The 21,010-nt window shown below is 46.5% G+C and overlaps 2 protein-coding genes across 2 annotated transcripts in view; both read right to left on the bottom strand.

Annotated features, from left to right (window-relative positions):
- LOC8025649 (Down syndrome cell adhesion molecule-like protein 1 homolog) overlaps positions 1 to 21,010 on the bottom strand; it is a 33,924-nt gene that overhangs the window by 10,621 nt on the left and 2,293 nt on the right. The window contains exons 2-7 of the mRNA XM_040218582.3: positions 12,393 to 12,540; positions 10,966 to 11,114; positions 10,246 to 10,377; positions 6,489 to 6,653; positions 4,766 to 4,836; positions 2,179 to 2,419 (exon numbers count right to left, since the gene is read on the bottom strand). Coding sequence (XP_040074516.3) covers positions 2,179 to 2,419; positions 4,766 to 4,836; positions 6,489 to 6,653; positions 10,246 to 10,377; positions 10,966 to 11,114; positions 12,393 to 12,478 — 844 coding nt within the window. The 5' untranslated portion in view covers positions 12,479 to 12,540. The remainder of the gene's footprint in view (positions 1 to 2,178; positions 2,420 to 4,765; positions 4,837 to 6,488; positions 6,654 to 10,245; positions 10,378 to 10,965; positions 11,115 to 12,392; positions 12,541 to 21,010) is intronic.
- LOC121836432 (Down syndrome cell adhesion molecule-like protein 1 homolog) lies at positions 15,969 to 19,743 on the bottom strand. The gene is made up of 4 exons (XM_042291327.1): positions 19,680 to 19,743; positions 18,879 to 19,157; positions 17,444 to 17,563; positions 15,969 to 16,300 (listed from the first exon to the last, which is right to left on the bottom strand). The coding sequence occupies exons 1-4, from the start codon at positions 19,741 to 19,743 to the stop codon at positions 15,969 to 15,971; spliced, it is 795 nt and encodes a 264-aa protein (XP_042147261.1).

Here is a 21,010-nt window from a genome sequence, read left to right as displayed (position 1 = left end):
CAATGGAGAAAGCGCTGACACAGCAAATATCCTTTGTGTTTTTTTATATTTTGTTTTCTTAGCACGAAACCTGGACACAAAAATATATATTTTCTGCTGGTCTGCACTTATTCTTTAGTTGTGCTCCTTGACACGAGTGCCAGTTTCGAAGAATATGAGGTGCTCGAGCCCCGCAGTTCTTCCAATCGAAAATGCAGCACCGACTCCGATTTGCGTTTTTACTTTTGCCCGGAACAACAGAAAGCAGTGAAAATTTTTTTTTTAGTTTTGTTTATCTGAACATTTCATTTCCTATCTATATACCCTCCTTGTCTGAGCATATCGTGTGACATAGGAATTGATTCCCTTCTGTGCAATCCACAATTCTTCAGTGTCGCTTGCTTGATCTTCTCACATACGAGAAACATGCAAGCAACGATCACTGTCAATTTCACATGTTTCCTGACCTAGAGCTGAGGGCTGGCGGCTGTGGTGCTCGCAGTATTTGCGAGATGAAATATACGCACTATGAGAAATGGTTGCTTTTTAATGACGCCACAGTTAATTTACGCCCATGTTGGAAGAATAATGCGTAATCGGAAATATAGGTTGACTGGGGATGGGCCAGGAATAACCGATAAATGGCGTAAGTTTGTTCTCTCGTCGTGAGCAGTCACAAGCGCTTGCAACGCAGTCGGTCGTACTCGAAAGCGAACGTCTGAACCAGCCTTTAGTATGGCTAAGATAAGGTGCCTTCATGTGCGCTTTGCTTACAAGGGGGGGGGGGGGGGGGGGGGTATTTGCTGGACGCAATGTTTGAGGGCGCTGTATAGAGCGCATGCTCAGATCGACCTCACATTAATTGGCTGCTAAGACTGACAATCTTGATGGTGTGCAATGCACGTTGCAAAATAACAGTGGAAGCTCGCCGTCAGCACCTGCTCGGCAGTCGCGCACACAGCTATGGCCGCCAGTGAATACTCCCTATACTCTGTTTCATACTTAGTGTACAGCGCTGCCAAGGTTGCTGGCGCGAGCATGGGGTTCTCGCATATCATTTGCACGCGTTCTCGCGCAAACGAGACCAGAGATGAAGCCACGCGCTCGCGCCAGTAGCTTTGGCCGCGTTGTATTCTCCGTTCACCCTTAAGCTTAGACTACAGAAAAAGCTAGAAGCGCAAGCTTGCCCACGCTCTTGGCTCTCGGACGTGCATGTCTAGCGCGAACGCTCGTTTCGAAACAGCGAGCTCGTTCTCTCGTGCTTGTGGCATTGGCTGCAGCCTCAGCTTAAGGGTGAACAAAGTATAAGTGTTAAACGGAGCATAGGGTAATGCCATCTGACCACTTGATTCCGAACGCTTTTGTTTTTTTATCTTTCTTGTTCCGTAGCGGGTAAAAGCACGTCTCCCTGCACGAGCTCTCGGCATTGGCAGTGCTACGGCAGCATTTCGTTACCGGCTATTTCTTCGTATATTTCCCCTAGACGGCGTGCGGTCGGCAATTGAATACTACAAATAATGGCATCACCCTAAAGAGACGGACAGTGAGACAGCTTAGGCGAAAACTGTGCAAAAAATGCCGCCCAGGCCTGGGACGCGCGAGCACTTGGGACACGACGTCACGTGCCACTCCGCTCGTGCGCTATGCAGAGCGCAAGTTTGTCTGCTTCTTTTGCAAAAGTGGTGACGTCAGAACGCCGAGCTCTGATTGGCTCTGATTGAAGGGTACTGGGTAGACCTCAAGGCAGCTTGCTTTGAGGTCTACCCACTATCCTTCAATCAGAGCCACTCGGAGCTCGACGTCGTTCTGACGTCAACACGACCCCTGCCAAAGAACCAGACAAACTTGCGCTCCGCATAGCTTTGGCAGTGCTTTCTTTCACGCAGTCCTAGCTATGACTGTTTCTAACGAGCCAGGCCCGGTCAATCTCCGTGGCGAAGTTAGACGACATAAGGCCGCGGTCGGACTGCGAACATATCATACAAAAGGCAGTCTCCAGACACCGTCTGGAACGCGTTTCTGGCTCGTATGAAGGTCCATCACACTGGTTCTACATAAACTGTCTGCATGTTCTAAGCATGTATGGAATAAGCACGCTTCGAAAATGCATGAGGCATGTCCGAGGGCGATTCTGTCTTCATGTCTGCTGCTTGAGGGGTGAGGACAACCGAAAGAACTGGTCCAAGTTCCGGCGCGTACCTCCGTCCAGGGTCTTGACGGTCTTCTCCTGCGAGGCGGGTCCCGAGCCGGCGCTGTTGTACGCCCTGAGCACGAGCGCGTACTCGGTGCCCCTCTGCAGGCCCCCGAGCAGGTACTCGTGGCTCACGTTGCTCGAGGCCTCCACCCTCCGGAACGAGAAGGGCGAGTCCGCGTCGTCCCGGGGTCGGTACCCGATGTAGTAGCCCTGCAGGTTGCCGTTCCAGTGCTCGCGTGGAGGGGCCTGCACAGAGCGGGAGAAAAGAGTGAGCGAGAATGTCGCCTTCGGTGACGGTCAGTCGGAATCCGGCTCTGCGCACTGAGCAAATACATTTACCGCGAAGATTGTAAATTTTTTTTGTTTACCTCCCCCCTCTATTATTATTATTATTATTATAATTATTGTTATTATTACTATTACTATTTTTATTGTTATTATTATTATTCTTAAAGGATGAAATGCTTTTTAGTGCTACCCCCCAATCCCAATATTTTGTCCGTCCGTCCGTTCGTGCATTCTCCGCTAAATCCAGTAAGAAAGGTGGCGTTACGTGACCTGTACATCTTGGCGAAATGGACGGCACGTGACCTGTATGTCAACTCAGTTTACCCGCTAAATTTAACGGGGAACATTCACGACTTGTGGCCGAAACATCAATTCAGTTTCTCCGCTAAATTTCGCGGGAAATTGACGTCACGTCACCTATACACCTATTCAGTTATCCACTAAATTGAGCGGGAAATTTCGCGTCTTGTGACCTAGACACCAACGCAGTTTCCCTGCTACATTTAGCGGGGGAAATCGACGTCACGTGACCTATACAAACGTTCAGTTTCCCGGCTAAATTTAGCGGAAAAATATACGCCACCTGACGCCAATTTCCTCTCCCCACCGCTGTCCGCCCTTCCCTCTCCTCAAGAAGGTACGGCGAGGGTAAGGAAGGCCGGGGAGGAGGAAGCAGACGGTACGCTGGAGAAGGAAGCAGGAAACCTCCTCCTCTCTTAAGCATTGCGTCTGCTTCCTCCTCCCCGGCCTTCCTTTTCGTCGCCCTGCCTTTTTGAGTTGCAACGAGCTGTGGTTCAGTGCAAGGGAAAGGAAGGCTGAGGAGGAGGAAGCATGCCGAATGATGGAGAGGGGGGATGTTTCGTCCTCTCCAGCAATCTACCTGCTTGCTCCTCCCCAGCCTTCCTCTCCCTCGCCCTGAACTCTTAACCTAACACCTACTATAGATGATGTAGCAGCCAGGCTGTTTGACAGCATTTCATGCCTTCTAGGGCTGAAAATAAAGGTCGCTGCCAATTTTATTATTATTATACGCAATGGCCATAATGACCAGAGGCTAGCATAGTCTCCACATGTTGTTTCACATAAACATATGTATTTTGTCACGGAATCAGGTTGTGTTTAATTTGGGTTGCAGGTCATATTAGAGCCTATTCATACGTCGCTCCAGACAGACTAAAAGCCAAGGTGAGATTACTATTATGTCTGATCCTTTGGGGTTGCCAAGAACTGTATCAACAACGGGTCAATAATGCGCCGAGTTGGCATGGCTAATCAAACAGCAAGACAAAAATCGTGTGTGTACTAACTATTAACCCTTCATCATCGCACCGAGTGGTGCGATGATGAAGAGTTAATAGGAGGTATACTCTGGTAGCATCTGAACTAGTCTAGAAAGGATCTCCACCCATTTCAGAGCCGACTGGGACGATGCCTGAAGCTTGCGGACAGTTATGTTTTCTGACGTAACAAAGGAAAGCCACTTAGATGCGCTTCCACTACAGATTTTCTCGATTGAAATAAGGCTAATCATCAGCCCCTGTGATTAAGCATTTAGTGCCACTGCCTCCTCCCTAAACGCAGTGATCGAACATCTTGGTGGCAATTATCGTGGTTGTGCCTTTATATCTGAAATCTTTGCGTATTCGTTTACATTTAATGCCGTGGTTCAAGGGCATATTACTGTTAAAGGGGCACTCAAGCGGATTGTGAGATCTTCTATTATGGTGATAACTCATGTCTACGGGCTCTAAGCATCCTAAAAAACTCGGAATTACACTCATGGACGGCCGACTTCCCTCTTAAAAATATAATCAAAGATCGTGACGTGCCCCTCTTTCTGCGCCTTGGAGCAGACACCAGGGGGCGCCTTGAGACGGCGTTTTCAAGCAATAATTTTCGTATTACGTCTCCTGCGCCCAGATATTTGACGTTTTTGTTAAAATATAACGCACAACGCGCCTAAAAAGAGCCATAATAGTAACTTTCGGAATCTCCAAGCGAAGCGCTATTTTCATTGGTCATATTTTATGAAGGGGATAGTGACCCGAGAATGCTTGGTCCCCTCCCCCTCCCAAGAGAAAATAGTGGCCGTTTATTCCTAATGCTGTGAGTTGCCACCTAGAGCTGGTCATTTTTATTCAGTAATGCCCAAGATGCCCAACATGCTCAACACTATTGCTGTGAGTCTTGCCATCTAGAACGAGTAATGTTTACTGACAATATGCCACCGAAAACAAGCTTCTTCAAAAAGCGCTTGAGTGCCATTTTGATGTGACATCCGCTCGGGCGAGCGAGTGGACCCACCTTCCAAGATATTAGAGCCGTTGAGGGTCCTTTCATCTCCACCAGAATGTCCACAGGCGCTGCTTCCGGCTCTGCACGTTGCGGGACACAAAAGTTACTTCTGCTCACTCCCGAAAATTCAGTGCCGATAACACAAAAAAAAACAAAAAAAAAAAACAGATGACAAATGTGTAGTTCATCAGTAGCTCGAAACACAGATGGAAAGCTGGGTCATATGCATCGCTGCAGCCAACGACGTTTAGGAAAATATATATCCCGCTTTCTCGTGGAAGATGAGTGAGTTGGTAGAAGAAGCCAGTGTTGGGTAAAGTACATCTAAAGAAAGTACTTTAAGTAAAGTACAAAGTAAATGAGACGTGATGTACTGTAAATAGATTGTGTTCTCAAAGTAAAGTACAAGTTCTTCTTAACACTTTCTTTCGTGGTGTCCTTTCATTCCCCTATACAGTGTTTTTTTTTTTTTTTTTTTTTTAACTCGTATGCACTGCCCCAGGGTATTATCGGGAGTGCATCGCCTATTTTCAGAAATGACAGCGAATATTGGATAAAGTCAAGTGGTCACAGGAAGAGTAGTTATTTTCAGAAATGGCGCCAAATTTACAAGTCCCTCCGACTTCTGAATCTGGTTCCGCTTGCACTGGCTTGTTGCACCCAAGGGCGTTAAACGTACTAGGAGAGAGCATGACGTCAGCCCCGTAACTTCCGCAAGCAATCCTCTCGTGGAGTGTGTCCTCTCCTTAACGAAAAAACAGCGAGTGCAGGCGAGCTGGTGATAATTAAGCATAATGGTACACCTTAGACTGTGGTGCGGAAAAATTAAGGAACTTTCAAGTCGAAGGAAATGACAACAGAGGGGAATGTCTCAAAACATTACGACGTTCTCCTCTGTTGTCTTTTTCTTCGACTTGAAAGTTTCTTTATTTTTCCGAACCACAGTTTCAGGTGTTTGATTAACTGTCCTCCACTATTATTTTTCACCTCCTCGCTTGCACTGACCGAGCAAGAAGTAGCGAGAGTTCAAAAAGCTACGGGAAAGCCGTCCCCAGAACAAATGGAGCGATTAGTCGTCTGCTCGCGTTTCTGTGGAGAGTTGAATATCCCTCCCCAGTATTTCTTTAGAGTTGACAAAGCATCATTTTGTGACACAAAATTAACAAGACCAAATATGGGTAATGTACGCTGAAGTCGAGAGGTTTCTTTCTTCGGAAAGCATAAGTAAAAAAATACTTTAAGTAAAGTATAAGTACATACTCAGAGAATCTACTTTAAGTAAAGTACAAGTTTTCTAAACCTACTTGACGTGGTACTTTAAGTACAATGTACTTAGTATGTTTCCCAACATTGAGAAGAACATACGTTAGGCGCGAGTTTCAATAGGGCACTAAAATTGACGCATATTGTTACATTCCGGGAAAGGGTAGCTTAAATAATTTGATCGTTAAATATGTAGTGGCCAGTGTGTGGATAGAATGGAAAGGACACGGTGGCTTTCGTGCTTTAGGACATTCGATTCTAATGTCAACATAGACTAAGAATGCTTGTAAGTAATATAAGAAAACGCACGTTGCTATACATGCATTCAGGTATTTCGTTGCGTACGTGATGCTGCCATTGTTTGACAAGATCAGTTGTAACGTTATGAGTTGCTCTTGACGTTTAAGCGAATGCTGTTTCTGGTTTGCCTCGGCCAGAGCGACATCTTTTTAGCATTCCTTCACCTCACCTTCTTCTCCGGTGTGAAACACGACGGTCCGCGAAGATTCTCCTCGGCCGATGGCGTTTTCTGCGACCAGGTTGAGCACGTACGCCGTTCCGGGCAACAGTTCCCTGACCATGGCCCAGGTCGTCGAACCGATCAGTTCGAGCTCTTGAAGCCTGTGGGCCGTGCCTGCGGTGTTGGTGCATTCAGAGTCATGTGAGACAAGGAACTTCTAAAAAGTCTGTCGCCGGCTTCGAAACCTGCTGCCGTTATCTCGTTTAATCTCTAAAATGGGGAGATAGCTGACATGGAAAGCGTTTGTATACAGCTTCTACCCAGCAATACAATGCTGGTACTATAGACTAAAATATAAAGTCTGAGTTTACTTTCCTACAGAACACGAGACAACGATTCACGGCAAACAGTTGAAGGACTATCCCCCTGGGAATGACGAAACTCAAAATAAGAATACGAAAAAAAGAGAAGAAGAGAAGATGCGACGTAATTAGAGACGTTTCACTTGGTCTTTGTCTCTGCTCACATTGCATTTTTGAGATATAATCGTATTATCAGCTTACTAACTCATGGCGATACTTCTGTTGTTCGCCGTGATTGGTTGTCTCCGTGTTCCGGAGGAAAATCAACTCACATACTTTCTTTATTTAAAGTGCGGCTTATCATACTTGTAACAAATGTCACATCAGTGCTTGGTGCCCCATTGAATTGAGATACCGACACATAGCAGCAAGGGCTGTTAAGCATATTTTCGTGGCATTGTGAATCTCACGAAGTGACGCTGCCGGAAATGACGTGAAATCGCTCAGCTAGCGGCGAAGTGGTGGAGTTCATTGACTGTAAACATCTTACAAGAGAAAAAAGAAAAAGAGAGAGAGAGAAGAAGTAGAGAAAACGACATTGGGGATTCTTGCCGACGTTGAAGTAGAAGGGCCTGCTGCCACAAGGACTATCGCTTGTTCCGTCCCGATTTGGCGCGCTTTTACGGCCGTTTCGAGAGTTCGTGAGATCCCGCGAGTCAGAGGAGCAGTTTGTAGCCATCTTTTCGTGGCTCGTCAGAGTCATTCCTGGTCCCCCTTTTTACCGCTTTTGCCCGATTTGTCTGAATACGGCTGTCTGTTTACACAGCAAGGCGTCGTGGAAGTGCTATCTTTGGACATCTTCCCGCAAGATGCTTTTCTAGAGGCGAGAGGTGCGGCTGTGTTGCATCAAGACCCAGGCTGTTCCCTTCATTGTTTAGTTTCCGCGCGGAGTGATATTTTTATAGTGGCTAAAGGCCATCTGGTACTTTGTTATTCCCTCAGACTCGACCTTCTACAGGTGGGGAGCTCATTGCAGATGCGCACCGTCTGGCAAGTTGTACATCGGACGTCCCTGGTCTCTAAGGTACAAAGTGCTCTCCAGACTTGACGCCGCTACTCGGTTTCCCAAGTGCTACTTAGGGCTACATTGGTCACCGGAGAAACGGAATGTCTTCCCCGGGCTGAGTTGTGATCGGCGAGACAAAACTTAGTTAGACCGGAAGGTGAGGAAACAGCCCAAAAATAATAAAAAAACGAACCATGTCTTGGCGTTATAAAGTTGGGGACCACTCTGTGCTCATACTCAGAATTTGCAGCGGCTGCGCGACAGCGTCTTCATTGCTGAGTTTTATTAGAGGTTTAAAGGCGCCCTGTATTGGGCAGTCGCTCGCTGACTGACTTTTTAAAAGCCTTGGTCGCCGAGTCGCCGTGCGGCTGAGCCAATCCGCGGCGTCTTAGATATAACGCGCCTTGTTTGTTTGTATCCGGCATTCCGGCATTTTATTTGTAGCTATGAATTTATAATAAGTATCAGCCCGCTTTGAAAGAGCGCCCGAAAAAGGGCTTGATCCGGCAGCAAATCAGTGCCCCTTTCGACTTAATGGTTACTTACTGTACCACACAAGCTTGAGTTAGTGCATGTCGATGTAGTGATTGTGCTTTCATTTGTCGTTTGATCTTGAGCGTTTCCCTTACTGCGTAAGAGGAAGTAGCAGCGAAGGCGACGTATGTGTAGGTAGTTATGCGTTAATGAAAATTTGAAAGCAGCGAAACGGAAACTCGCGTTGTAGTGGGTGCAACGGGATTGACGTCGGTGTCAGCAACGACTCTCGAGACCTCTCTGAGAAGCGACTGTGAGTCCGCGACACGCCGGTCGCTTGCTCTGGTGTGAACATGGGTGGTTACTTGCATCTCGCAGGTGTGAATACACCTAAACAACTAAAAAAAGGTATGCATGTTTTTACGGATGTAAAATATTGCAGGACACATTTTTTTGTTTTGTTGCTGAGATATCACACGGAAAAGGATGGTACGTGGTGCTCAACCTTTGGTTGTTATTGGATTAATTTCATTGGTGCTCCTCGGCTTCATTTTTTACTGTGTATTGACGATGTCGTCATACTTGCTTGAGTTCTGAACAAATGCCTACTAGTGAAGATTACGCACCCGCGACTGGAACATTTTTATGTGCCGTGCCGCAAAGAGGTAAGTCGGATGGGTTTAGTACACACGATGTATATAATGTCGTCGAGCGTGAATCTCGGGAAAGGGGTATTTTTGGTCATTCACCATTTGGTTACTGACATTGGACAGTTTGAGTGGACAGTTTTAGTGAAAAATAAATTGCGGTTCGGGAGTGCGCATGCGCAGAACGCAATAGAAGGGCTAGCGTATTGCGTACGCACGCAACGCTAGGGACTTCGCGTTGCGGGCTAGTGGGCTCTGCGAAAAGGTTTTGAGAGATCACAAGCCCAGCCAGAGCACCAGTTTCAAGATGCTGGTTACCTCGACTGGCGTAGCTAGGGCGGTGCGGTGTTCGCGAAGTTCAGTGTTACGTGAAATTGCGTGTTGTTTAGCTCGGCAATTCTTTCCGGGACCTATCGCGATCGAGTCAGATCCGGATGCAGCTGAAGGAGTGCATAGTGAAAACGTTCACCGCTCGCAATGCACGTGAACGCTGCGATCTGCACAACCCTAAGCCTCTTCGCGCAGTTCATCGCCGACGGGCGAACGACTTTTCAACATATTGCCCAAGTCGTTGCTCTGCGCTGGACATCAATAGGCCATGACTTTCTTCCTGCGATAGCTTTGATAAAAGGTGCCGTTTCCAGGGCATGATTGACGGAGGTTTCGATATCGAATTTTGCTACGTGCTCGTAGCCTCCGTACCCCGCAGAAAAGCGCGCTTGACCAGGCAGCTGCGGCTTTTTTTAGTTTGAAATAAAATCATTGGAAACCTTTTTATTTTCCATATTTCTTTTGAGGAGCATGGTGGCGCTATTTGCGCGCAAAATTCAAAGGTTGTGGCAAATTTAACCAATATCATGCGAGGTCTTAACTCGAAAACGTAACGCACAGCTAAAATCGATCCGAGCCGGTCGGTTTTAGCGTACGCTATACTATTTTTTATCGCGTACGCAAGAGCCGACAATGCTATACTGAAACTGTCTATTTACTGTGACATTATGGTTCCCTATTGAAATAAAGAAATCACAGCTCTGTGTGTGCTAAAACCTTTGGTTGGAAACATCTGTGGTCAAGTATATCTATCATCTGAGGCTTTTGTGAACATTTAGAACATAACATCATTTAGTCGTTCCCTGCACTGCCGCCAAACCAAGGGTTCCAATATCAAATTGTGTCGAGCACTCTTGCTACTCCTGCTGTTGGGTTCACCAATCACCGGGGTGTCAGCAAACATGACGTTCCCCCTAACAAACACTTGAATATAAAGACAGACGTACCATGGTCCCTCCAGTACTGCACGATGTACTTGGAGATGGGACTATTGCCGTTGTACGAGGCCGACCAGGACACGCTGGCCGACCGGCTCCAGACGTCCCTGATGCGCACGTCTTGCGGAGGTCCTGGTACTTCTGCGTAGGGACAACGTGACGAAGGAATGACTCGCCGTTTCTGACGGAAACAACCCTCAACCCTCACTCAATTATAATTAAATTTCATTGGTCGGCTTTGTTGTCCTGCTTGGGATTACTCTGCCAATTATCAACTCGACTCGTAAATGAAAGATAAGCCTGAAGGACAAAATAATAACATCTTGTTTTCGGACATATGAATGGCTATGAGCTCGCGATGTCTGTTTCACTTTGATACCGAAAGCTTGAGTATTTGAAAATAAATTTGTACACTTTAGTTTGTTAGCGCTGAAAGAAAATGAAAAGAGATGAACCGGAAATGTATCATCAGGCATTCTTCTACACATCTTCCGCAGAAACCTTACGTTTTGGTCCGTCATCGCACAGAGGAACAGTGTCATCTTTCGTCTCCAGGAGCAAGTTCCTATTACATTTCCTTCTTGAGCAAAAGGTTATTAATCGATTCAACGATGGAGGTCGGTGCAATCAAAATTAGACTCCAAATGCCATAAATATGTGACGAGCATCAGTCGCACGCTCATCGAGTGTTCCTCGTATCGTCCGATGGGGAGTTGGGCGCATGTTCACCTTGGACGATGAGTTTGACTTTGCGATCGTCCTTGCCGTACTTGTTCTCCGCGTTGCAGGTGTAGAGGGCACCGTCGCTGCGGTCCGTGTCTCGGATGACCAGTTCGGACAGGAGTCCGTCCGTCGTCAGGGTCTCGAACACTTCGTACCTGCGTGCATGCGTCAAAAACGTCTTTCCACCGCAACGTCTTGATTATAGAAGCAATCCTGTTTATTCAGATATATGTATCACTAGTGTTCCATGTAGAGATGTTCTATTTTTATTTGCATTCATTAATGTTCACTCGCCGACAAGAGGTCTTTGTACGTTTTCGCTTCTGTACCAACTTTCATAACATTCCGACCCGCATAATTAATTTCCTTCGGTCGTGCATTTTTCTACCATCATCATCCGCGCCTTTTTGTGCCGTTGTTGAACGACGTGGGCTATTTGGTTTTTCGCGAATCACGTAAGAAGAGAAGATTTCATTTGCGCAGTCGTTAGGGAGTACAATTGCGTAAAAAAAAAAAGAAAATAAAAAAATAACCAACTAGAACGAGTCGACGCGTTTGTTCTAGAGTTCGCACTCCGCGTTTTGTTACAAGTAGCGACATTATTTGCTACGTCGACGGTCGTTACGGTGCAGGCTTTGAGGAAGAGCATGACGGGGTACGGCAAGTAGCTGTTTGCGTCTTTGGCGCATTGGATCTCAAGGAGGGGCACGCTAATTGAAGAGCAACATAGAGAACGCCCAGGGAGCGCGCGATGACGCGGCAGCCAAGCACGCGCCGTCATTGATTGAGGTCGGGGGTAAACAAAAGCACGTGTACGCATTTGGCGCGTAAAGAAGCACACAAGGTGCGCAAGGGCCCGACGAACTTGCGTGCCGTATAATATACCCACGGAATGAATTAGAAGGCGCCGTATGTTCTCGCTCAAAAATGTGCTTCGTTTTTGTTTGTCGCTGCTTGTAAAAGAGGGGTCATACTATCAAGAAAGCTTAGTTGTATGCATGAACGGATACGTGCATACGGCTGAATTCTTTAAATAGGACGGCGGATCGCGCCACCTAGCCAGGGGTTTCGTCCAGTTGTTGGTTCCACCTGGATACAGGCACGTAGCCAGGATTTTGTTTCTGGGAAAGGGGGGGGGGGGCGCTCATGACAAAACGTTGTATGAAGGGGAGGGGGGAGAGGATGCCCCAGCAAAATGGGAGATTTCGGGGGGGGGGGGGGGGGGGGGGCGGGGGTGCGGGCCCCATGCCCGCTCCCCTCCCCCCTGGCTCCGTGCCTGCCTGGATATATGCTAGTTCGTACCGATACATGTCTTTACGCGTATTTCGCGTAAGCACGAACGGTGAAGCATGTTCGCGTGTTCTGGATTATGTTGTGCGCGCTTGGCTATTTCCACAGAGAAAGTCGGTGCATAGTTCGAGCTGGGTGCTTACCGCGCACTGGTCCGCTTGTCCAGCTTGACGCTTCCCTTGGCCCACGAGATGGAAAGGGGCTGGTCTCCCGTCGCCTGGCACTTCATGCGGGTCACTTCGGTGCGACGCGCCGTCACGACTGCCGCCTTTTCCTCGAACCTGGCCGGCACTGGATGGAGAGAAGGGCCTCGTTGTAGTAGCCATCTCTTTGAAATTAAATTAAGGTAATCCACCCGTGGTGTAACTACTCACTTTAAGGGGTGGTTGATTTGACCGTGCCATTACCGTAGTATTACCGGGGCACAACATTTTGAATTAAATTAAGTTCTTTTGGACCTGAGAACGGTGCAGGTTTTGAACTAAACAAACAAAAATGCAACTTTCATTTTATTTGAAAATCTCTGTGTGTGTGTGTGGGAGGGGGGGGGGGGGGGAGAACATTTAGAAATGTATATACATATTCCGCTACACAACTAGCTCGAAAACGATATGCAAAACAGGGTAACGACCACAGAATTTTACCGCCTCCGGTTCATGATGAGTGGTATACTTCGCCCCGTGGTAGTTTTGACGAGAGAATGTAATTTGCGAAAGCAAGGCGGGAAAAAACACCGATCGCTTGTTTGAGTTCACCTGTCGCGTTCTGTACCGAATTCGCCGATTTGATGGGGTTAATTTTGTCACTGAGCATTAATTAAATTCGAGCAAATTGAAGAAAGGTTATTTGTAACAAAATGCACGTATAGTGACACAAAAATATTTGGTCATCTGTGAGAGAAGGCAACGGCATCGAGGAAAGAGAATGTTTCTAGAAATAACCACTAAACCGTCATGGCAACGCTGCGGAACAATGTATACCCTGTAACCAATCGGTTGTAGATTAAGGGGTGTGGTGCTGTTGTCTCTTAAGGCGCATTCCCACCGGCGATGTAAGCAGTCGCGCGATGCGACTAGATCGCATCGCAAAAAAAAGCTAGATGGTCACACCGGCGTGCGCGATGAGCGAGTCCAACGCCTTCGTTGGCGAGTCGTTTCTCGAAAACTCTCGCTCCAAACGCCGTTGATTGGCTCAGCCGCTCCGCGACTAGATCGCATCGCAAAAAAGTTGGGTCGAGTTGCGACTGCTCAAATCGCGTCGCTTTTCATATTTATTTATTTTATTTCACATACTGTCAGTCCCGAGTCGGGACTCTTACAGGAGTGGGAAAGAAGAACAAATCAACAATGGTACACATGGTTCGAAAGCACACCCGTTCACTCACATACACATCATGCCAATATACCTAAATATCTAGAAACACACTTAATGAAGAAAAGAACTTTTCTGCATCGTGACATGCCACCATACTTTCCGGCAGGGAATTCCACTCGCGTATTGTGCGTGGAAAAAAAAGAATTTTCAAAACATTTCTCGTTATATCTGTATTCTTGTATATGTCGACTATGTTTGTTTCTTGAAATTCTAGATCGGTGAGGCGTAATATAAGATGCTTTGTCAATAAAAACAAGGTCATTAAGAATCATAAAGAGAAGTTTTAAACGCTTGGTTTTTCTCCTACTGCTAAGCGATGGAAGGCCGGCTTGCGAACAAAGCTGGGTAGGGGATTCAAGTCGGCGATAACTAGAAAATATAAAGCGCACTGCAAGGCGCTGGACTCTTTCCAGTTCCCGCTCAAGATACATCACGTGAGGATCCCACACTTCTGACGCATACTCAAGTAAAGGCCTGGTCAGCGTTTTGTACGTCGTTGTCCTTGTTTCTACGGACGCAAACTTAAGGGATCTTCGGAGAAAGCCCAATCTACTATTGGCCTTTTTAACTATATTATGAACATGCGTACTCCATTTTAGGTCGTTTGTGATCGTGACGCCAAAGTATTTGAATTCATTCACGCAAGACAGCAAAGTGCCATTAAGGTTGTAGGGAAATATTAATGGTTGACGTTTGTGAGTGATTGTAATACATACTGTTTTTTTTAGATTTAGAGACATTTGCCAAGTAACACACCATTTATCTATTCTAGTCAAAAATCTATTTAATTTCTCCTGATCAGAGGCCGCATGAACTTCAGTGAATATAAGACAATCACCCGCAAAGACCTAGCATGCACCTCTTGATCTTCTACTAGATCATTTATAAATACTAAGAGCAACAACGGGCCCAACACGGACCCTTGAGGAACCCCCGACGCAACATCACACATATCTGAATAGCCTTTTTTGATGCTTACGTACTGTCTACGATTTTTTAAAAAGGATTCAATCCAATCTAGCAACAGCTGGTTTTTTAATATTGGACGTAATTTATTCATTAACTTCTCATGGTTTACTTTATCAAAGGCCTTCTGGAAATCTAGAAAGATACAATCTACCTGTCTTCTGGCGTCTAAAAAGCGAGAAAGAAAATGTACGACCTCAGTTAGTCGCGTTACAGTAGATAGACCCTTTCTGAATCCATGCTGCTTGTCACTCAATAGAGGATCAGTGGCTAAAAAGGATTTCATATGCTTTGAAACTATGTGTTCTAGGAGTTTACAGCAACTTGATGTTAATGAAATTGGCCGGTAGTTCATTGCACTGCACGCATCACCTGACTTTAAGATTGGAATTACTTTAGCCATTTTCCAATCATCCGGTATAGCAGCTGACTGTAGTGATTTTTGAAAAATAATAAAAAGATATTTAACTGACCATTCTGCGTATCTCTTGCGACCATCGCGTATTGCCTGCGATGGTCGCTTTTGCGATGAAAGTTATCGCGCGACTAGATCGAATTGCCGGTGGGAACGCACCTTTACATTTTGTTGCGGTGTAGACGACGTGCCAGTCGGATTTACGTTGCACATAAAAATCTTTAGATCGCCCAAAGCAATCCTTAATCCTGAATCCCTTCTTAGGTCGTGCCACGCGCCCTTCGACTGTTGATTGTTTTCTAAATGAAACCCCCAAATTTAGTTTGTTTCTGCCGCCATTATTTCCGTGCATTGGCAACCATTCGCTGTAAGAACTTCTATGGAGTCCCCATGTTGGAAAATGAAACAGAATTTCCTGCTGAGCACAACACGAATGTACTTAGCTTCCTTTTGTGCACTGAAAAACGCAAAGAACAATCAGTAATTCGGAAAGAAGGGGAGGATTTGAGATAGCACATATGACAACTATACAGACGTCTATTTTGTGTCGATGAGGGGTCCTGTAATGAGTATAGGTGCAGAAGATTACCACAAGGATATAAAAACCATTGTCACAAGTTAGAACGGAAGCGCAGAAGCGGTAGATCAGCACCCCAAGAAAGGGAAAATCGGCAGTTCTGGCGAGCATGCACGTGTCACGTATAATTTGAACGCGAAATCATCGTTCACGTTAGAGTATGACGGTTGAATCAGTCCTCCCATTTTTTCCCCTTTTTGACTTAATTTCAATGGTAGAGCTATATCGTAGTCGCATACTGAAAACTTAATCAGTGACTGCAAAAAAAAACAAAAAAAAAAAACGACCAAATGATGACGTTGCTTGAAACGCCTTGTTTTTTATGATAAGAACAATCGTCCGCTCAACTGAAGTGTCACCGAGCGCCGCTATCATCAACGTGTTGATTTAGACATTTTGGCTGATGGACGTGTAAAGAAAAAAGAAGGGAAAGAGATAAAAAAAGAAGTAATTTATTTTGTAACGAAAGGCTGACACGGGCCGTCCAGGCCCGGTTCTTCTTGTCGCCGTGTGGAAAGCCTTTTGACGGCTCATGTATTGGACTTCCTTACCGTTGAGAAGCAGCCTAACTCGGTTAGTGATGGCACCTCCAACGCCATTGTTCGCTTCGCACAAGTAGGTGCCCTTGTCGGGAAGAGACACCTCGCGAAACACCAGCGTGCCGTCTTCGGCCGGTGTAAGGGGTTGGCTGCTTTCCAGACGCACTGGAGGCTCGCCGTCTGCAATGGAGAACGCAAAACGAAACAACACTGAGAGCGAAACCAGTGTGTATAGGTATACCACCACCTAGATTGTTCAAAACCCGTGCACCATAACTTTGACGTCATCGCAGTGGGATTCGACCCGAGTGCACCGTTAGCGTTCGGCTGGGCCTCGTGTCCAATCAAGCGTCGTAAGACGCGTGACGTCAGGTTCGGGCCCAAATGCAGAGCGATGACATTACGTGAAGGTAGACAAGGTTGCTCACGGGCTTTGAAGTATTCTAGGTAGTGTTATAGTTAATGGCGAGACGCGGGTTGCATGCTGTGCGCGTATTTGCGTCTCTTGAAGGCATGTCAAGGTTGCGGTTATGGTTCGCGGTTGTGCGCGCTGTTACTGCAAGTTTCCGGTGTAGTATGCGGTTCGTTTCAGTCGAGGCACGTGGTTGAGTTCATTATCTCTGCGGTCGACTCGCGCGTGCTATGACCCGTGACATGAGTTGCAACACGATTATATTTTTTTGCTTGTTATTGGCGTTTGTGCGTATTATTATCTTGGCTGAAACAAAGGTTCAGGTTGAGACACTGCGCGCAGAGCGGAAAGGTAGGAACGTGGTGACGCTGAGTCGTTGCGATGGCCGTCCCAAAAGTGCTGGGTTTGTTTCCGTTAATTTCGCGGTCCCGAGTGCGGGTTTCTTCACCGATCATACGAATGTTTGCAGAAATTCACTCTGCACTCTTAGCGCTAGTAGTTGGTGGACAATCGAGTTTTTTTTTTTCATCTGTATCGCTACGTTGCTGCTATTCAGACTCTTTCCGTTCGCTTGGTTCTGTTTTTTATTGTTTAATCTCTTTTAGATATAACAACCAACGAAAGCTTGTCATTTTAGTGAAGTCTTGCGTCAAAGTTCACAACTTAACACCATTGCTGGAGCATCAAAACAGGAGTAGCTCTCGGCTGGCAAAAGGAAGAAGCTTTGCCTCTACAGTTATAAAAGCCACCAATCGACGCAACAACAGTATGAACGAAAAATCCTGTTCGCTGAAGTTTACTCTTTACGGTTCTCAAAAAGAAGCAACGTCAAAGTATCATATAAAGTAATTTTTTTTTTTTTTTTCGGTATGACTTGTTGGCGCTAAGTTGAAGCCTCGCAGTTTCCTCACCGGCAATTCTGCTCCAAGTTACTTTTGGGGCTGGGTAGCCCGCCACCGGACAGGAAAGCACAGCTTGGCTTCCCAGCAATGCCGAGACGTCGCTGGGTTCGCGCAGCCAGCGAGGGGGAGCTGAAAGGAATCAGCGGCAACTCATCAGGGCAGACAGAACAAAGACGCACACACAGATACAGAACAAGACGGATTGCCGCGGTCTTCAACGAAACGGAGAACTCGTCGATATCATTTTTATGATGGAAGAAGCTTTTATTATTATGTAATTTAGTTGGTTCTTTTTAAATAACTTTCTTGCTACTGTTATATACATGGGGGGCTGAGCACCAGTCAAGCTGCTTTGACAGCTTGTTTCCTCAGCCCCCACCATGCTTAAAAGCATGGTGCAAATAAAGCTATTATTATTATTATTATTATTATTATTTTGATCCACCAAGTCTCACGTCTTGAAAGTGCCATTTTCTTTCACTGTCGTTTGCGATGTCTGCGAAATCCAACGTCATATATCATCGTGGCATACTGGGCTAAAATAAGAGCCGCAGTTTCTCCACTTTCACCCCGTAAGGCCCATTTAGGCTGCAGCGTTTCACTACGTTGCGTGTTCTTTCGTCTTTAGGCGACTACGAATTACCGCGGCAACCAAGCCACGTAACCCTTGTTTTCCAAGGTAACTCGAACTCGTTTCTCAATTAAAGCCTTCGCAACATAACTAAAGGTCGATACCTTTTTCGTCTAATTGCGTCTCCGGCCACCTGGTAGGCACTTACGGTATGGGCGACGAAAAACAAAATTAAACATAAAATCAAGGGGAGGCAAAACGAGAAAGGGTGAAGGTTACGCTTACGTCCTAAATGTATATTCTATTGGCGTGGCGATGGCAAAACTGTTTTCGCCCATACTGGAAGTGATGACATCCAAGATAACGACGCCCTCGTGGTAAAGGTCTGTAGACCAACGCGAGTCGTTGGTCTATAGACCATTTCGCAGCGTATGTGATCCACAAGAAGTTCGTAATGAAATGAGACATCCCGCGGTTCCTTCATGCAACGCCTATGGGAAGCGGACCTATTTTAATGCACCGACTTCTTCCGTGAAAACTGCATGATGCACGAACACGCCGACCAGAAGAAGAGCACCAAGGGCGACAGTCCCTGCCACCGTCTCCGCCGCTGTCCCCGCTTCTCTGGTTCTTCGTTCGTCCGCGAGAGGGCGAGCTGCTGGAGTTGCGAATAGTCCATTGCGTGTTAGGAAAAGCAGGACGAACCCTTCCCACGAAGCTCTCTGCTCGCAATGATTAGTAGCTTCCCCCTTTCCAGTCGCCTGCTCTTCAGCTTTCGCTCTGCTAGAGTGAAAATGGTGGAGGGCTTTGTGGGACGAGCTGGTCCCGCTTTCCTTAACCTGCGGCAGTCTCTCATTCCCACTTTAAGCTTACCTCTGACTTCGAGCATGGCCGAATGACTGTCGGTCCCCTGGAGGTTCTTGGCGAAACACGTGTAGTTGCCGACGTCTACCGGAGCCACGGCGTCGATCTGAACGACGGAGAATTTGTCCGCGGTCGTGATCTTCGCTCGGGTCTCGCGCAGCGTCTTGCCATCTTTGAGCCAGGTGAAGTACACGGGAAGGGTTCCCTTCGAGATTGCACAAAACACCTGCACAGATGCTCCTTCCGAGAGGTCGGTTGGAAAGCTGAAAGGCGTTATGATAGGCCGATCTGCAAGACAAATAGTTTTGAATCAGTGCGCTGTTTTTCATTTTATTTATTATTTGTTTTACAATATTAGACGTCTTGGAGGGTGCCGTACTAATAAGTAATGCGCGTAAAAGTGCGTGACTCTGATTGCAAACTAAGTCGATGCATACATCTAGACAAATTTGTGATATAGCTTTATGCAACCAACCCTCATGTAGTTTGATTGCCTTATGCAACCTTCATGTAGTTTGATTGCTCGAGACTTATTTCATCTTCAAGTAATGGCGAGGTGGGCTGATGGATTTTGGAGCGACTCGAGAGCACCGCTTGCGCTTTCAGGGCAGTAAATGCCCCAAACAGCGTCTCCCTAAGATGTAAAGTGGAAAAAGACCTCTGATACAGCTCCAAACCTTGCCGAGCATTTCGCCAAGAGTTGTGCAATGCTGCGTCCAAGAGGCAGGATGTATACGCTCATGGGCTTCGGTTTCATACCACAGAACACCGACACATTAACGCCGTGTAATGAGGCAAAGTACAACTTACCTTTTGAAGGCGATTGTCCGGTGACACAGGCTGTGATGTGAAGCGCTATTAGCGTCTTCAGCATGGTTCACGCTTTGATCCCGAGATTTAATTTCGGACGTCTTGGCAGCTCTTTACTCGCACCGACACGGAAAGGAAGAGGAATACGGTTTGCGGGGTTAAACACGCGATCTCTTATTGAAAAGCACGTTATGACGTTATGTGCGGCGGAAACGTCGCCGGAATAAGCCTTTCGTAGCGTTGGCAACGCTGGTTGGAACTTTTAAGGCTCACTATCGGACAACAGGCGCCACACATCGAGGGATGCGAATAACTGTCGGTCGAAAAATGTTTTCCCCGGTTCGAGGGTTTGCTATGGTGGCCAGGATTGTGTCGTATTTCGACAGTATGCGGGCATTTGGTGTGGCGAAACGTATAGTTCTGCAACCTATGACTGTAGATTACGAAAACAGGTGAGGATCGCGTTGGAGATAAGTATTACGAGTAAGTAGCTTCTTTTGAGGTCAGTATCCGAAGTAACCCACTAGAAATTCGATTCGAACGTGTACTCCATTGGGTCTGGTAATCGGACGAAGCAAACAGTTTGGTTTCCTCCAGTGAACATGATAAGGTGCGGATGGTTTATTTTGTCAATTAAGTAGTTTTTTCGTATTTTTTTGTTTCCCTTTTCTTTTTGAAGGTTCCCGGAGCTTCCGTCATATGCTGGGTAACAGTTGCCGGCAAAAAGTAGGGTATAGTAGGGGGAAAATAGGGTAGTAGTTTCTCTAGGTTAGGTGGCGCTCGCTGCAGTACGTTTCGAACCGCGGAGAGCTACCGTCGTCCATCTATTTATCTACCAGCTGTGGCCCCACGTTCTAGTGGTGCTGTAAGGTGTTTCGTCGTCATTTTTCGTTCCGTGTGATGAGGCTATTGGACATCTCACTTGAATAACGCGCTGTTCAGCGCCTCGGGTATTTGTGCGGCCTATCAGTAGTAAGAGGAAACGGGAAACTGCGCATGGCGCTGACCACTCAGGTACAATTTGTTATTCCTCCGTGTAGTTGACATCGTAAGAGTCAGATACCAACTGCTCTGACGTTATGTATGTCACGGGGCTAACATTACCGCACCCGCGTTCTCACATACTCTTTGTTGAGGACAAATTGTCGTGACTACATAATACAATATAACTAACATGCTATTTGTTATTGGAGAAGGAACAAAAGTAACATCATGATCTAAATCCTTATACAAGAAAAATGAAATAACGGACTACTAGACACAATTAATATCTTGTGTCGTGACCTCTGTTATATTATTTTCCTTTTCTGAAGGTTTAGATTAGGATGTTC

This window comes from Ixodes scapularis, unplaced genomic scaffold, assembly GCF_016920785.2.
Source record: "Ixodes scapularis isolate PalLabHiFi unplaced genomic scaffold, ASM1692078v2 PGA_scaffold2__306_contigs__length_199485367, whole genome shotgun sequence".
In the NCBI taxonomy this organism is placed as follows: Eukaryota; Metazoa; Arthropoda; class Arachnida; order Ixodida; family Ixodidae; genus Ixodes; species Ixodes scapularis.
This window is presented reverse-complemented; position numbering and strand designations above follow the sequence as displayed.

What these genes read in the sequence shown, in the direction of transcription:
- LOC121836432 (XM_042291327.1), bottom strand. Translation starts at nt 19,743, where the DNA reads ATGCTGAAGACGCTAATAGCGCTTCACATCACAGCCTGTGTCACCGGA. An exon ending in CGGACAATCGCCTTCAAAAG is followed by an intron (nt 19,158 to 19,679) that starts GTAAGTTGTACT and finishes TTTGTCTTGCAG; the next exon opens with ATCGGCCTATCATAACGCCT. An exon ending in GGCCATGCTCGAAGTCAGAG is followed by an intron (nt 17,564 to 18,878) that starts GTAAGCTTAAAG and finishes GATTCCTTTCAG; the next exon opens with CTCCCCCTCGCTGGCTGCGC.